General features: G+C 33.7%; 1 protein-coding gene and 1 pseudogene across 2 annotated transcripts; both read right to left on the bottom strand.

Annotated features, from left to right (window-relative positions):
- Nucleotides 1-5,074: 5,074 nt before the first annotated feature.
- LOC112086492 lies at nt 5,075-8,746 on the bottom strand (annotated as a pseudogene).
- A 4,038-nt stretch (nt 8,747-12,784) lies between these two features.
- On the bottom strand, nt 12,785-16,599 carry LOC18016986 (probable bifunctional methylthioribulose-1-phosphate dehydratase/enolase-phosphatase E1). Of its 2 annotated transcripts, XM_006401593.2 has the most exons (13): nt 16,258-16,599; nt 15,810-15,946; nt 15,365-15,412; nt 14,932-15,027; nt 14,735-14,854; nt 14,561-14,650; nt 14,275-14,445; nt 14,039-14,194; nt 13,789-13,938; nt 13,596-13,697; nt 13,414-13,523; nt 13,211-13,329; nt 12,785-13,085 (listed from the first exon to the last, which is right to left on the bottom strand). In XM_006401593.2, the coding sequence occupies exons 1-13, from the start codon at nt 16,442-16,444 to the stop codon at nt 12,994-12,996; spliced, it is 1,578 nt and encodes a 525-aa protein (XP_006401656.1). In that variant the 5' UTR covers nt 16,445-16,599; the 3' UTR covers nt 12,785-12,993. The 2 variants fall into 2 exon arrangements, with proteins under 2 accessions (XP_006401656.1, XP_006401655.1); XM_006401592.2 differs by lacking the exon at nt 15,365-15,412.
- Nucleotides 16,600-18,302: the final 1,703 nt, after the last annotated feature.

Here is an 18,302-nt window from a genome sequence, read left to right as displayed (position 1 = left end):
AAGTAAAAGACGAAATAAGTAGTCCGTTATGATGAGAGTTGAAAACCAAGCAAAAGGCCAATCATGTTTGCTTCACATTACAAGCAACTCCATTTCCTTTGAATTCGCCACCTTTTTTCTACTCACATTATCTGAAAATTTTGATACTTGGATAAATAATTTTCAGGCCGAACATATATTAATTGTTTTTAAGACTATATAAATTATTTATTTTTTGTAGTTTAAATATTCTTTAAATTCACGATCAAGTAAAGATAAAATTTCTCCATAACGTTTTTTTGAACAATAATTTTCTCCATAATTAGCCACTAATACTATAGTTTATTTTCCCTTTGATATATAACCAACATTGCAACAGCAACAAAAAAATTGGCTTATTTGCTTTTCTGGATTAAATGAATTTAGAAATATAAATATATTCATAAAAAATATTAGTCAAGTACTTTTTTCTTTAGTCAGCTATATTTCATTAACTGATAGACAAAGGAAAGGACAATGCAGAAACTAGGTCTGAAACGGAGCCGGATATTCGGACTTTTCAAGATATCCGGATCCAGATCCGGATCCACCGGATAATCAGTTTTACTATCCGGATCCGGATCCGAAGATCAGATATCCGATTTGAACCGAATATTTACGGATATCCGACCGGATATCTGGTTTTGTTGATTTAATTTTTTTTTTAATTTTAAAAAATTATAATAAGATAACATAGATAATTAAAATGTATCATCATAGCAAGTTACAAATAGCAAAAATTAAAAAACATTCAAGTAACATTCAAATAGCATAAAGTTTAAAAGTTTACATAATAAAAGAGAAAATAGTATTAGAGAATTTAATTTATTTTCGTTTCCATATGCTATCCATTTTTATATTTTTGTTTCACAATCTAAAATATAAATTATCACACAATATGAATTTTAATTATATGTAAAAGAGTTAAACCAAAAATAATTCTAAAGTTAATTTTAAAAAATGAATAAATATTATTTAAAATAAATAAATATTATTAAAAATAAATAAATATTTAACAAACGGATAACGGATATCTGGTTTCAAAATTTTCTATTATCCGGATCCGTATCCGAAATAAACGAATACTTAATTTTACTATCGGATCCGAACTACACGGATATTCGGTTTTTACTGATCGGATAGAACCGGATACCGGATAATAATTCCAGCCCTAGCAGAAACCCATTATAGATTCATTTTTCTATGATATAGTTTTCTTTTATTCAATTGTATAGGTTTTTTTATTCGATAACTTTACTTATTTATAAATTTCAAAGGTATTAGAACTCTTATAATTGTTTTCCTTTATGTATTTTATACTTATGGGATCTCAATTATTAGTGAAATAAAATTTGATTTAGCTAAAAATTTAATTAATTTTTTCTATCCAGTTCATAAATATAATGGTAGTATGTTTAATTTTATATTTCTTAATTAAGAATTATAGACTTAATTTTCTTGTTTGAAAGTTTATTTTTATTAAATTTATTATTTCAAATTAGCTATAATTTTTTAATGTAATTAATTATATCCTTCTAATTTTTTATTTATTCTATATGGTTTTAGATTTATTCCTTTTTTTTCTTTTCCTTATCATCTCAATCTATGCTCAATTCAGTCATCCCGTATTTTTGGTTTTCTCAAAGGGCACTGATTTTTTTTTCATTCACATTTCTTATTAAGCTTTTCTCCAAATTATATTGAAAAACAAATGGTTCTGTGAATGCATAAAACCAAAAAAAAAAATTCTAAAAAACTTTTTCAAGAAAATTATGCTGCCAAATGAATAACATCATGCAAAGCCAAAATCTTCATGTAATTTATATCCTTGTTTTGTCTGATCATAGAAACCATATACTGATATAACGAACAAAAATTATGTCAAACTAAAAAAAGCTTTGAAATCTCAATTCTCGGCTAGTAGAAGTCTTTTCTTCCTTTCTCTTAAATTCCTTTGATAACCTCTCGATTTTATATCTCACCTTTTTTTAATGTGGGGTTTGTTCGCTTTCTTTTCCTCTTAGTATTGCCATCATCTCCTTGGTGAGTTTCTGCTCTAACCACCTTGCTCTTTTTTTATCAACTTAGTCTCCACTTGAACAACAAAATTTAGACAAACATATGATGGAATTAAGATCTAAAAAAAAGAGCTCATAAAATATTTTACGCCAGAACGTATTAGAATTGATTTCTCTCCAAAACCAGTTAAGGGAACATGTACAATAGAGATTTATCATGCTAATTTTCGATTGACAAATTACTTTAACTTTATTGCTCAAAATTGAATTGTGGTGTAACTCATTCTCAATGGAAAAACAAATACCATAAGATCTGAATGAAGCATGGACTAATACTTCTCAACAAGATGCTTCTCTGTTATCCTTATGATAACAAGTTCATTCAAACTGCGTTCAAGCTAAGAGATCATACACATATGCACCTTCATCCTAAATACATCATCATACATATACCATCTATAAACCTGTCTTATAATTGTTAGGAAGGCTCACCATCATTTGCATACTTCCGCATGTAGTTGAAAGTTCGATATTGATGAGTACATCAAGTCATCATCAGACATAAAGCAAGGAATCAAGAAACAAAAAGAGGAGAACATGGAACCAAGACAAGCTAAGGAGACATGCGAGCTTTGTCCAGGTCAAATGAAGTCCAAGAACAAGTGTTCCAGCCCAACTACCACTTGTACTACATTCCTAACTCAGCCAGAGCACGCCTCGAAGTAGAATCAGTCCAATTGGAGTTCAGATGAAGGAGATATTAAGTTTATAAATCGGGTGATCCTCAACTTACCTGATTTAGACATATCCGCCTTAATTGGAGAAGTCCAACTAAACTAAGAGGAATTAAGCTGTAAACCGACATTTTCTGGAATCTTGACTCATCAGAGAATCACGGAGAATTGGAATCAGACCGAGATCGATTTTGGTTTAGGAGATATTCAATATCTAAACCAAAGGATCCCCCACTTGGCTTATTTGGAACCTTCCGGGTTTTGGAGACTTCAAACATGTCAGTGGCGCCCAGGAGACTCTGAGTTCCTTCTAAAAGCCTTCCACAATATCCTAAGGTGCACCAACACGCATTGGATCAGGCGGATCCAATTGTATCTTCAATTGAGACAAACCGAGCTATTTATGGCAAGTATGAGAGTCAACCGGTTTAATTCAACACAGAACCGACTTTGGCGACCAGGAGACTTCATTTACCAATCAGAGGGTCCAAATATTGTCCCACCATGTACCAGAAGTCACAGGATCAGGCGGATCCTTCTGCAACTTCACTTGCCATAACTATCCAACGGCTCTTTTCCTTTGAATGCTACAGTTTGGGAGTATTTTATGAAGATAATAATGTTCCAGAGAAGCTAACTTATCCCTTAAAACCGTCCAGATACAAATGCATTATCACATTTTCATATTTGGCCAAGATTTACTCATTTAGAGCCTAACGGCTAATTTTTGATTAGCTTTGATTTGTTTCTTAATCTTTAGAATTTTAGAACGTGTAAGAGCATTATATAAGCTCCTCTTAGTCCATTGTTAAAACTCACATTTCAATCAATTTTAATACGAAGTATTTGTTTTCTTTCAAAGTTGTTCTTTGCAAAGATTGTTCTTGTTCTTTAGATTTAAGTGTGAGATTCACTTAACTCTTTAGAGGCTGTGACTTAGTTTTCTTGTGAGATTCAAACCATCTATTTCGTTCACAGATTGAGAGAGTCAATCACCATCGATTGAGAGAGTCAATCAAAACCACCATCATTCATCTCTATCATCGCCCACTTCCGCAACAAAACTTGTTGTTTTTGACAACCTTGTGAACTATAAGATTTGGTGTGACTCCAATCTTATATCAGATATAGTGGTGTCAAAAATCATCTTATGGTAGAACTATTTACAGAAATTTTAAAGGACGAACTAAACAAAATGTTAGACCAGGCCAATGCATGTAATGTTGTGACTTGTGAGAGAAGGTTTTGTATGTTGTGTTCTATATTGATATGAAAATATCACAATATCTTGATATGCTGAGCGAGATAGCTCAGTTTTACTCTTCAATATAATTCAGGTGATAACCAAATGATGTCGGAAGTATGTGGCTATATACACGCCCGTCCCGACCATTAACGCAGAAGAAGCATCAGCTTTACGCAACATTATTTTATTAAATAATGTGTTAGATTTACAAACTTTTTAATTTTCTTTATTTTTTTCTTTTCTCTTTTAGCGTCAAATAAATACTATTTTTATTTTTCTTTCTAAAACTCTTGGCATTTTTTTTGTCAAAGTGTTTTTCTTTTTCTTAAGTATTATTATTATTTTCTCATAATTTTATGTTATTCTTTCTAATTTATTTATCATGTTTCTTTTTTTTTAATTATCAAATATTTTCAGCTAACATATTATGATTATACTTCTGTTTCATTTTAATAGTTTTCAAGTTTATATTTTTGGTTTCTTTGAGGTTTTTTAATTATTTAATGAAATAATTAATATTTTACAGAAAACAATAATAAAATGTTTTATTACTTTAAAAAAATAATAGAAATTTGTTTAACCAAATCAAATATATTTTATTAAATAAAAATAGTAAATATATAAATGCCAAAAATTTTCAAATTGCTTTAGGCCACCCAAAATTTAAGGACGGCACTGGCTATATATAGTGAGAAGCTTAATCTCTTGTTATTTGAATTAATTTTATAAATTTATCACCAACAACCAATCGTTTTGAAGTATGCCCGTCTATATATTTATATATTTTTAATTTTTAATGTTCTAATTTATTTTAGTTGTACAACCCTTTAAAATATCACCCATATTTGCTTTAAGATGTGTATTTACGTAAATTTTTTATGATAAGCCAAACAAAAACTCAAAAAAAATCTCTCCCAATTTATAAAATATCTGATGACTTTTTTTTTTTTAACTTCATTATATTAAACCGATTCAACCCTGCAAGGATACAGCACGTCAAAAGCAGATCAACAAAAAGGGATCTGTGTTAGCCTATCCAAAAAACTATACCTAGGCAGCTAAGACTGGAAGTAAGTGAACCAAGAAGTAAGATAAGAAATGACTGTGGGGAGGTTCCTTTGAGCACGAGACAATGGATCCAATCTTCTCCGCAAAGTTAATTGAATCTCTGAAATCAAGCTAGCAGGTGTCCGAGCTATGGATGTGTGAATCCGAGCATTTCTCTCTTTCCAGATCGCGTAAATAGAAGCTTGGAATGCTAACTTTAAAATCAGAGCAATGTTCTTGTCCCTAGAAGGGTCTCTCATCCATCGCAATCCAGCATCAATTAAAGGTGGAGGAGATAGCTGCACTTTTGAATAGAAGAAAGACCATACCTCCGAACTGAAGACACAATCAAAAAATAGATGTTGGTGGGATTCAGGAAAGCTGTCGCAGAGAGGGCAGTTAATTGGAACATTCATGCCCCATCCGCTGAGTCTGTCTCGAGTAGGAAGACGGTGGCGAGCTAAAACCCAAGTGACAAAAGAATGCTTCGGAATACGACCTTTAAACCAAACTGTCTTGTGCCAATCCACCTCAACTCCAAGAGGAAACAACGAGTTCCAGGTATCTGCAGCTGAAAACCTATCCACAGGCGGCCGATCACCTATCTTCCAAAGGTACTGGTCATCGACCTCAGAGTTGACAATGGAAGCAGGATTAGGGAGACATTGCCGAAGAAGAGAAATGATTGGATTTCTACTTCTAAAAGAGGAAATCCACCAAGAACCATTTGTCAAAGCATTCGCCACAACTGCATCAAGGGGTAAGCTAGAAGATCTTGGACCAGTCTCACCAGTGAGGTCAATAAGAGGACCTAGAGAGGTCCAATTGTCAAACCAAAAGCTTGCTGTTCGACCCGAGCCAACATCACAGACAACAAATTGCCTCGCCAGAGGACGTAATTTACAGATGCTGCGCCAAATCCAGCTTCCTGAAGCCGAAGAATTTAGCTCCCAAAAATTTGCAGTACCAATAAGATTGAGTCTAATCCAAGACACCCATAATGAACCTGAAGCTGCGAAAATAAGCCAGATCAATTTAAGACCCAGAACCTTATTCCAAGCCGCAAGCCTCCTAAGACCAAGACCTCCACATATCTTAGGAGAGCAAACTGAATCCCAACTGACTTTTGCCCCCTTTGCTGAGTTCGGAACCCCTTTCCAGAGAAACCCATTACACATCTGCTCCAATGCTGTAATACACTGGTTAGGGAGCAGAAAGATAGATGCCCAGAAAGTGATGGTTGAGTAAATGACTGAATTGATGAGCTGTAGGCGACCAGCAAAAGATAGTTTCCTAACAGCCCAAGACGAAAACCGAGCAGAGATCTTGTCCAAAAGGGGTTGATAATCATGTTTCCTTAATTTTCTTGATGTCAGAGGGACCCCTAAGTAACGAACAGGCAACGATCCCTGCTTAAGACCCAGGCGAGATGCAATAGCCTCACTTCTCGAGTGATCAGCCCCATCAAAGAAAACCGCCGATTTGGTTCTGTTCATTCCCAGGCCAGAACCCGCTCTAAACTCCTCCAGGATAGAAAGAACTCCTTGCAGAGAAGCCTCAGAACCATCAAAGAACAATAACACATCGTCAGCAAAGCTAACGGGTGTGACCAAGGGAGCATTGCATTGAGGATGAATACAAAAAACCTGATTAACCGCTCCCGCATCTAACAGCTTAGACAAAATGTCCATCACCAGAACAAAGAGAAGAGAGGATATAGGGTCGCCTTGCCGGATACCTTTTTTCCCTGTAAAAAAACCAATGAGCTCACCATTGAAGGCGATACTGTAAGCAGGGGTCGATATACATTCCTGAATCCAGGCCACGAACTGCTCAGGGATGTCGAGAACTTTGAGCACGTTAAGAATGAATTCCCAATTCAGGTTATCAAAGGCCTTCGACAGGTCAACTTGCAAGCATCCTCGAGAAACCGGACCCCTTTTGTGAAAATCCGAAACAAACTCAGATGCCAGCAGAACATTCTCACACATCAATCTACCTTTGATAAACCCAACTTGATTTGCCTGAACCACTGTAGGAACAAAGAGCTTTAGGCGCTTTTTAAGTATCCGAGCAATCACTTTGTAGATCGTAGAACACAATGAGACCGGCCTGAACTGTGCGAGCTGATCCGCTCCAGTGATTTTTGGTAAGAGAGCTATTATTGTGGCGTTGAATCTTCTGATCAGGTGCCCCGAGAGGAAGAAGTCTTTAACTGCATGGATGGATTCCTTACCCACAATATCCCAGGTCTCAAGAAAGAATTCTACAGGGAATCCATACGGACCTGGTGCCTTGTTTTTTGGCATTCTGAAGAAGGTATCCTTGATCTCTTCATCCGACGGAACCTCGACCAACGCAGCCGCTAAGTCTGAGTTACATCTGAAGGGGTGAAGAGCTTTGATTCTTTCCACCGAGAAGGGAGTAACACCACTGCTTTCGGAACCCAGCAAATTAGAGAAAAAGGAGACAGTCATATCCTTAATCTGATGCACATTGTCCACTCTGAAGCCATTGGGATCACGGAGATAACGGATAGCATTACGGGCTTGGTGAGCTTGCACTGCCCTAAAGAAGAAATGGGTGTTTGAATCCCCATCCTTGAGCCATCTAATCCTGGATTTTTGTCTATAGAAGATATCTTGAGCATTAGCAAAGAAACGTCACTTCTCTCTTGCGACATGTTCTTCTCTGAACAGAGAATCCGAAGGAGATTGAAGAAGGACCTTTTGGATCTCCTCTAAGGTATTGAGCGCCTCCGAGGTTCTCTGTTGAATATTACCAAATCCTTCCGAGTTGAGCTTTTTGCAGCACACTTTGGCTAACTTCATCCTTTCTCCCAACATGAAAAGAGGAGAGCCTATACATGCCAGCGAATTCCATGCTTCAGAAATGAACTTTTTGTATTTCGAGTGAGTTGAGAAGAAGGAAAAATATTTGAAGCTCTTCTTGCTTTTCTCCGGGGCCGATCCTGTACTAACCAGGCATGGCGAATGATCAGAATCACCCGGAGGATCGAAGACGGCCACTGAATCTGGAAAGACAGAGCTCCAACAATCGTTAACCAAGGCCCTGTCCAATTTTCTCAGCACCGGAGCTTCTACACTGCAATTAGACCAAGTATAGAAAGCACCCCTGCTAGTGATATCCGAGAAATCATTATCAACCATGCAAGTCCTGAGGTCATTCATACCACTGAGAGGAAGAGCAGAAGGATATAAGGAAAAATGCTCGGAGGAGAAGACAATCTGGTTGAAGTCGCCTAGTATCAACCAAGGCTTGTCCTTCGCAGGAGAATCCCTGTTTATAACCGACAGATCTTCCCAAAGCAGACGCCTTTGAGCTTCGGTGTTGAACCCATACACGAAGGCAACCACCAAGGTCTCACCCGTTGCAGGATCCAACACACCACATAAAATAAACTGAGCTGATTTCTTGAAAGTAATAACAGAGATTGAAGGATCTTAAATGACCCAGATCCTTCCAAGAGCTGCATTGTCATAGTTATTATCCCAACGCCAACCAGGAAAGGTTGAAGAGACAATTGCAGATGCATTCTCTTCATGAACTCTTGTTTCTAGAATGGCACCAATCAGGGGTCTATTTACATTGACCCAACCCCTGATAACCCTCTGCCGCGAGCTGCCGTTAAAACCTCTAACATTCCACGAAAAGACCTTCATATTTACAAAGACAAGGAAAGGAGAGTTAGTAACTGAGGACTCCACCCGGGGTTCTATCCCGAGTGTCAACTGAATGAGACTTAGAATCATGCGTACAGTCCTGAGAGAAAATCAGTAAAATCCGGTGGATATGTATTTGCCTCAAGATCATATTCTACTTTCTTAATTTTCCAAATTTCATCTATGACCCATCGTTTTGGCGTTGTCTCTCGGTAATTTAAGATACTGATATATGTATGTAATTAGGTTATATCTCTGTCACAAATATATATAATTAGTTTACACAAAACATCTTTACTTAAATAGTGCTTAAATAGGGCACTAGAGTTACATTTTCCAAGCCAGAGAGGGTGAGGTCCATGATTACGACAAACCTACGGCCGATTGAGCTGCATGAGTGTCCACCATAAAGCAAATTGACTTTTAAAGAATTGGTCCATCATTCGTTCTTGAAGAATATAGACAACCTTCTTTTACCATCTGAAAGTATTTTTTAAAAACATGTTAAACAATCAAGAGAAAATATATAAAAACAATCAAGAGATAAAGATCATAAAACATCATAATAAGTACTTCTCACGATGAGCTAATAGTTTGGCAATATACTATTTTGGCCTTTCTGAATAGTAATTGGTAGAAGCAGGAGAAATCATCCATATGAGCTCGATAAAATAACCATCTTCATATGCTTTCAACCCAGATAAGATAGAAAATGTCCCATATGGGCTCTCTTATGTTGAGAGAGTTTTTGGTGGTCCTTTTTTACGGGACAAAAAATGTCTTAACCATTTTCCAAGTACATTGAGCGATTCTACAAGATTTTAAAACATAGACATTAAATCAAACATCATCTCAGAGCAAAGAAAAAAAAAACATATATAAAACTATAAAATCAGAAAGAGGCTGACGTCCTCCTATCACACACATATTTATGGCACCACCAACGTAGCATTCATGGAATAATTTTTTTTACATGCTCACAAAGGTTATCTTTGGTAAGAGCTTAAATTGAACAGTGGTGTAACTTGTTCTACATGGAAGAGAAAATACTATATGATCTAAATGAAGCATGGACTAATACTTGTCAACTACATGGATCTTCTAATAACAAGTTTATTCAAACTGCCTTCGAGCCAAGAGATCATATACAAAAGCATATTCATCCTAGATATATCATCATACATATAGTATCTATAAACCTGTTTGTTAGAAAGGCTCATCATCATTTGCATACTTCTCCATATAGTTGAAGGTTTGATATATAGTTGTGTCAAGAATTATATTATGGCGGAACGATTTACAGAACTTCTAAAAGGACAAACTAAACAAAATGTTAGACCAGGCCAATGCATCTAATGTTATTAGTGAATGTTTTGTATTTTTTCTTCTTTATTGATATAAGAATGTTACCATATCTTGGTATGTTGAGCAAGACAACTTAACTTTACTGTTCAATATAATTCAGGTGGTGACCAAATGTTGATGAAATTAAGTGGCTATATATAGTGAGAAATTTAGTCTAATTCCAGATTAGACATATCTATGTTACTACAAAATTTGAGTCCAAAATGATTCATTGGACTGTGGATTAAATAAATATTAAACTAAAAATAAAACCTATTTGATTTTGAGTGTAAGCCGATATTCAAAGGTATTGGATCCATTTTATTTTGTGATAAAAGAATGAATAAAGATAATCCCGAGTGTGAACAAAATTTGTTCAAATTTGAAGTCTCATTAGATTTAAAAAGAAACTATGAAAAAACAATTATAATTAGTAGGGATGTAAAAAGAGCAATGAGTCACAACCATTCATCCACAGCATGGTGCTTTATTAATTAAACAACTAGATTCTAACCCCGTGCATCCGCACGGGAATATTTTTTATTGTTTAACGAATTTTGTAATATAATTTGTGTTTTTAAGTTTAGATATAATTATTTTTATAAATATATTTTTTAATAAGTGAAAATATTGATTTTTGTGTTTAGATATATTTTTATAGTATTAAAATTAATTATGATTATAAAAATATAATTTTAACCCGTCCGCTAATATTAATTCAAAATGAACTATTATAAAAACATAATTCTAACTTTTTCGTTTATATTACCGTAGAATATAAATATTTGTTAAAAGTTTGAGATGTATTAACAGTATTATTTAGCATTATAGTTTTCTAAAATTTAATCAACTAAGGGAGTTTACAACTGGTTTTTCAAACCACATTATAGTGTATGCAATAATTTTTAAGTTTTTATGTTTTTATTTTGTATGAAAAATATATTTTCGATATACATGTATAATTCAAAGTTAGTGATTTTAGTTACCAAAATATTTTTAACCCGGTTTTTATATATATTTTTAGTTCTATAAATTTTAAAAATATATTTTTAATATTTAAATTATATATTTGAATTTTATCTATTATTTTATAATTAATTTGTAAATAAATCATAATCGTAAATATATTATATAAGCAACATAAATATCATCTCATTTACATCATTATAAATATTTTATATTTCAAATATGACCATTATTCATATGTGAATTATTTTTTTTTCAAAAATTCTAGATATTTTTGATAAAAATGTTTACTAGTATAGAAATTATTTAAATTAGAATCTTTAAATCAAATCTAAATTAATATCTGATTTATTATTTTTAATCAAATCAAATAAAATCTAAATTATCTATATTTAAGGAACTTTAAAAATATTTAAATTAATAACTAATTTTCGAAATTAAATATAAATAATTATTAAAATTATTTTTAAACACTTAAAAAAAATTATGAGTGTTTGGAAGCAAGTACTAAATGTGCTTCTATTTTAATATAATAGATAATAACTATGACTCTGAATGGAGAATATGATCATGCGATCAGGCATATCAAGCGCAGATTCAATAGTCCAAAATATATGGTTGAATAGCTAAATAGTACATAATATATATTTGAATGTAATCAATATAATTATGGTTGTAAATATGTATACTATACATAAAATAAATTCAAATAAAATATACAGATAAAAAAAATATTAAAATCAATTATTTTGGTTTTCTATAACATATTTACAATATGTTCTTCGATGTTTATCATATGATCTCCTTTAGTTATCTTTGTTGATTTAATTTATGTCAGCTATATCAGTTTTACTATGCAATTACTTAACAGAAATGATTCAACTGCATAGTGCTTTATGTCAATAAATCAAAAAAAAATTCAAAGGACCAAGTTGTAAATCACAAAAAAAATATATACCAGCAGTTTTTTTCAATAAGGAAAATAGTTCTAAATCCCCCAAAAACAAGTTTATTTGCAGTTTTCCCTCTAATAACTCAAAACATAAGAAGTATTCAATCCTAAAAGTATATTCGATCAAAGTTTTCAGATGATGAAGAAATGTCTGTATGTGGCTAAGAAAGAAATGGAAACGGAACATCAAGAAGTCCTAGTCGCTTAAGCTACCAAGAATTTGCATGCTCTATTTGCGGAAGCAACAAGGTAAAAAAATTATATATATTAGGGTTTAAGGTACAAAAGAAATCTATAATGCACAAAAAATCAGCGAATAATTTTTAGGCTGAAACAACATAAACTTGAAAGAAAATTGATGTAATGATACGGAAATGGAAGATATGTCAACTGAAATCTCTGTATAATTAACAACTCGATTATGTTTTGTCACTTTTTGTATTGCCTGAAATCTAAATTTCAAAACAAAAATAACTAAAGGATTGGAAAAATGTAATTTAATGCATGTTAGAGGATTTGACTTTTCTTTCTTCACCTAATTCATTCGTATAAAATACAATTGTATGCGGTTTTTTGTCTATATATATGAAGTAAATAAAAATACAAAATCTATCTTTGTGTAATTCTAAACGGATTTTTCATTTTTCTTCTAAAAAAAGTTATAATATTATATTTAAATTATAAATGTGAGTTAACAAAGAAAAATTCCGACCAGTATCCAAATGAAGAAGAGTTGGTTCCCAATGGTTACGTTTTTGCCCATATCTATTTACAAGTCATAAATCACACTTTTACCCAAAAAAACTCATAAATCACATTCATGAACCAAAAGTTTGCTGATTTCACACCCAAAAAAAAAAAAATGATTGGAGCTTCGTCAAGCTCTACATTTAGATTTATTATCAATTGTACTCAAAACAAGGTAATTGTGCTCAAATCAACGTACAACAACTCCATGAGAATACAGACACAACAGAAGGAACCTCTATATTTGGGAGAATGATGTGACAGTCTTGAACTCGTTATTCTCTGGTAACGAAGCGTTTCCAGGTCGAATCGATATAATCGCCTCCAGACCTTTCACCGGAGTTAGAAAAAACCCACAAAAAAAAGTCAGTTCCTTTAAACAGAATCTCTAATCGATTTTTTCAAGTAAAATAGGATTTAGATTTTAGAGTTTTTTGTGTGTGTTTTGTTCCTACCTGCGGCTTTTGCAGCTGTAGCTTCTTGATAAACATCTGTCACAAAAAGAATCTCTGAAGGATCATCTACTCCCAATGTTTCTGTAATCTCCTTATAACTCCTGCTTTCTTTCTTGTTTCTGCAGCCAAGAAACGTATGAGATTTTTGTAGTTGGATCATACTTCTATTCAAAAAGGAGAAGCAACTGATCTTTTTAATATACCCGATTGTAGTGTCGAAAAAGCCAGATAAATACTTTCTCAGATCTCCATAGTTTGTGTTCCCAAAGAGAAGCCTTTGCGCTAATCGACTACCACTAGAGTATATATAAACCTATTCACATCAAAAATATTAGACCTGCCGAAAAAGCCAAACGCCATTTCTCTAAAAGCTATATGAACATACCTTAATTCCCGAAGAATGCCATTTCTCTAAAGCGTCTGCTACATCCTCGAAAACGACAGACTTCAGTTCATTACACTCGAAACCCGTTCGCCATATGTGACCCTGCATGCACAAGAAACATACATTCATATCAGACATTATCAAAATCAACAAAAAAAGACTTAAAGAGAGAATCTTGTTTTTTCTTTCTCACTTGCAATTCCTTTAAAGCAGTGATCTTTCTATCGGCTTTTATCATTGCCTCTACATTAGAGACCATAGCGGCAATGACCTCTTCTTTTCCTTCATCAGCATGAGGAATAGGAACAGCCCCGGTTACACCTTGTCTCAAGTCTTCCTCAACCTGCAAGAAATACAAGAGATGAAATTTGGTCACTTGTTCATGAGAAGAGATGATAAGACGAGAAAGAACGTTTCTAAAGGAGAGTATAATTCGTTAGTACCTGAGACCGCAACAACCTAATGTCCTCTTGAGTTTCTGCTGTGTCGTATGTCAGATTCAAATGCTTCCCAACGTTTTCACGAGCATAAGGAAATAGAACATCTGTGACGAATGTTATGGGCGTAGTTGTTCCTTCAATGTCGAGGACAATGCAACGCTGTGCAACCAAACAGAGTATATTCAAAATTAAACTTTTTGAGATAATAACACGAGAGGGAGAGATCATTGATTTTATACCCGAGGTGGTTCTGTTTGGTTTTGTGAATCCTTGACTCCGGATTTCACAGTGGAAAATTGATTCTTTGAATGGATGGCTCTTTGGATAGGCCCGTGGTCTGGAGTAGCAGAATCCAGACCCAGTTGATGAAGCTTGATGGCAGCATCGAACAGATAATGGTAACATTCAGCCTGGATTTGAGAATAAAAGTTTATATATAGAGGCAAACATAGCATTACAAAACGGTATAGAACTTATTGTTGGTTTCTCAACTTTCAACCAAGAATTGAAGTAGCTTGCACAAACCTGAGTCTTAGCATGGATCCAAGAATCCCCCCAAATGTAAACTCCGTGATTGCGTACCAACACTGCTGTTGCTTTTGGATAGGCTTTTATCTGAAAATGACAGTCAAATATGTCAAAACTAATTAAAATCATTCCTTTGATCAATTCAATCTTCCTCAGTGTAAATAGACATACAGCTTTGGTAAGTGAATCTGTTAGTTCATTCTCATAAGCTGTGTTCTCTATGATTGGGACAACAAGCTCGTCATAGTATCCGTGACCTTGAATCCCTTTTATCATCTCCATGTGAGTTATCTGCAAATTTGTCAACATTAAGATCCAAGTTTTAACATGTATGTAGGAACTTGGAGTTGTCTAACATTCAGGCTTACACGAAATTCTTTGGCTTGTGGATTAAGCATTGTCACAAGACAAGATTCCATGCCATGACTGTGAATAACAGCTCCGGCATTTCGCATCTCATATGCCTGCACCACAACGTTAAACAGTACCTCATAAGAGTTCATCACCAAGCGGAAGAAACTGCAATAAAGTCAATGCTCTGAAACTTTTTGATAATGTCAACTATCTTGCTGGTACTTGATAATGTCAACCATACAAGCAGAGCAAGGCAATTTGGTAGGGAAGAAAAAAAAGATATAAACTATATAAGTAGAAAGAACTTTACAACCAAACCTTCATTGTCAAGATTGTCTGTGTAAACATCAATAGAACTCTACAAAGTGGAGGTTCTATGGGTCGAAGGAACCCACTGACTGACACATCCAACGAGTTGGATTATTGCTCAGATTAGACAAGTTTTACCTTGTAACCGAGTTTTCGCAAGCGCTTCCCCAAAGAAAGCCGCCTGTTCTGCACTTTTTTTGGGATTGCAATCCAACAATCATTAGCAAAAATACCACTAGAAAAGAGCGACGAGCTCTGAACCCATTTGGGTCATGACCATATGCGCTAAGAAATCCTTCATAACAGGAAACAGTTTAACTTGAAAACTGTAAGTACTGCTCAACACTTTGATGAAAATCCAAGAATTGCTAAAACAATTTGAGGAAAACACAAAATGCACATCCAGCAGAGAAACTACAAAACGATAAAACACAAATATCCATTATTATTCACCAGTATCAAAGTAGTCCAAGTTAATCAAGGTAATTAGTTACACAGAAATCCCAAGTAGAGAATCAGAATCAGGTTTCACAAGCTTAGAAGGGTTTCACAAGCTTAGAAGGTGACAAAAAAAAAACCAAACCTTCATGAAAAGAGGAGCACAATCAGTACATTTAGGAGGCTTGTTAGGGTATGGCTTTGGAGATGGTGAAGATATGATGGATCCATTTGCAGATAAGATGTACATGTCCTCCGGTTGCATCCTCTCCTTTTGAACACCTTCAACAACACAAGTCAAATTAAAAAAAAAAAAAAAAACTCAATAAACAAACGGAATCAGCATCGCAAGATATTCCCTTTTAGAATCGCCAATCAAATATACAAAGAGAACATCACTAAACATTGAAAGACAAACAATTGTCCAAATGGTTTTTGGATTCAAAACAAGACGGAAAATTCGGAACTAGAGCCTCAAATTGAGCACGGAAGATAGCAAAGCTCACTGGAGCAAAGGCACACACACAAGTTCTTACGAGAAACCCCACTGCTCAAACGCCAAGAAAAAAAAATCGAGAGAAAGAGATTCGAACCAGAAGGAGACATGACGATGAGTTGCTCCGGTTTAGGGATTGAAGCATCGTGAACCTTGATCGTTATGCTACCACCTGTTCCAGATACCCAACCTTGTGTGTAGAAATGACGGCAGAGCTCAGTCACCAGCGAACTCGTCTCCTTCACCTCTTTACCCTCCAGATACGCCTGCGGAAACCCGATCATCGCCGCCGCCGTTGATTCTCAGAGCGATGCAGAGATTAGTTAGCGAGGAGAGATTGAAAGATTGGAGCTTTACAGGGGGATTTATCTCTCGAGCATTCTCTTGGCTGCTTTCGTAGAGAATATGATTCCTTTTTCTCTTCCCCTTAAATTTAGTTGATTTATGATTTCTTTTTTAAAAGGTCCAAACTTGCCTGAAGTTTGCATTTTTAGGCACAGCATTTTTCTTGCTCCCAAATTCAGTAATTTGCTAATCCACTTTTTCTTATACAATTTCAATTTCCGGTCTATTCCACGTTCGAGATAAGAATTATGTAAAACCACTCTTAAACCGAAAATGATTATTTAATTCCTTATATTTTTCAACTGCTTAAATTAAATTTGCATTGACTTCACAAATACAATAAAACCTCTATAAATTAATACTCGATAAATTAATAATTACTATAAATTAATAAATTTCTTTAGTCTTGAATCGGGCCAGTGTAAAAATTCATCAAATTCGATAAGATAATAAGATAATAATTTTTTTGAAATTCCTTTGTAAAAATATGGTCCCAACATAAACAGAAATTAATAATTATATAATTTATGTATATATAGGTAAGATATAATATACTAAAATATGATTAATGTGTTATTTTTTATTTAAATTTGAAACTTTATTGAAAATCATCTCTTTACTTGTTTACATCAATAACTTTTATATAATGTTATTTTTTAATCTTCATTTAAAATTTGTGAAAACTTTAGATATGATAATTGATTTTTTTACGCATAACTGTTTTGAAATATATTAGGTATTTAAATTTCAGCACCAACGTTAAGGATAATAACCATAATGTTTTCTAAATTTTGTACTAATAAACATTATATTCTTACATAGATAATTCAGTCCATAATTAACAAATAGAAATAACTATTCTATTGCGACTACTATGATTACTAATCATAATTTAAGTTTGTGCATATCATTTTATAAGCATATGAGTTAAGATTCTTAAATATAACACCAATGAAAGAATTTTTTAAAAAAAAAAATAGACGAAAAATAATTTTTCTGTGAATTATTAATTTATAGATAAATTAATATCACGATAAATTAATAAAATATCGTGATCCCAACATTATTAATTTATAGAGGTTTTACTGTATGTTTATTGCAAGCACCTTTAATGGGGTACTTAATGATTAATTTATTATTTTCCTTAAAATAAACACTTTAAATAAGCACTTTAAAAAATTAATTTATTGCAAAAATCTCACATGGGTACTTAATGAAAAAAAATATATATATTAAACATTGATGATTCTCTCTTCTAAACATTAAAGACATTAAAAATTTTACTCACTTCTCTCTTTCAATCAGACGCCGCCACATGTCTAGGAAGCACCTTCAAGCATCGGTGCTTAAAGTGCCTAAACAAACATCGATACTTCTTTATTATTGGGTTCTTAATTTTTTTTGGGCCGAAAAATCATAAGCATTACTCTTTAGTAACCACGATAAACATGCTCTTAGGTTATACATAAGAGGAGGAAGAAAATTCTTGTTGCTGATAATTTTAACCAACATGAGATATCTATATATGTCCTAAATAGACACATTTAAGGCTAAATTGTCAACTGATTTCTGAAATGGCAACTACAAAAGGGTTTTGGAAAAAATTGCTCGATTGTTTGCGTTGAGCAGCAAATCAATTCCTATGCCGTCTCATTGTCATAAGTGTACACATGGTTCAATTATGAGCTCTGAAATAACAACTAAAGATACAATAAGAATATTTCGTCGGTTTTGGCAATGACAGAAGTTATACAAACGGTTATCACAACAGTTTTTTCTCTTCTTAGACTCGGCCAC

The sequence above is a fragment of the Eutrema salsugineum genome, unplaced genomic scaffold (assembly GCF_000478725.1).
Source record: "Eutrema salsugineum unplaced genomic scaffold, Eutsalg1_0 scaffold_2, whole genome shotgun sequence".
Lineage (NCBI taxonomy): Eukaryota > Viridiplantae > Streptophyta > Magnoliopsida > Brassicales > Brassicaceae > Eutrema > Eutrema salsugineum.
Note: the sequence above shows the minus strand (reverse complement) of the source record. Positions and strands in the feature narration are given on the sequence as shown.

Coding starts and splice junctions, on each gene's coding strand:
- LOC18016986 (XM_006401593.2), bottom strand. CDS start 16,444: ATGATCGGGTTTCCGCAGGCGTATCTGGAGGGTAAAGAGGTGAAGGAG. Junction 15,947..16,257: donor CATCGTCATGTCTCCTTCTG/GTTCGAATCTCT, acceptor GTGTTGTTGAAG/GTGTTCAAAAGGAGAGGATG. Junction 13,698..13,788: donor CTGCTTTAAAGGAATTGCAA/GTGAGAAAGAAA, acceptor TTGTGCATGCAG/GGTCACATATGGCGAACGGG.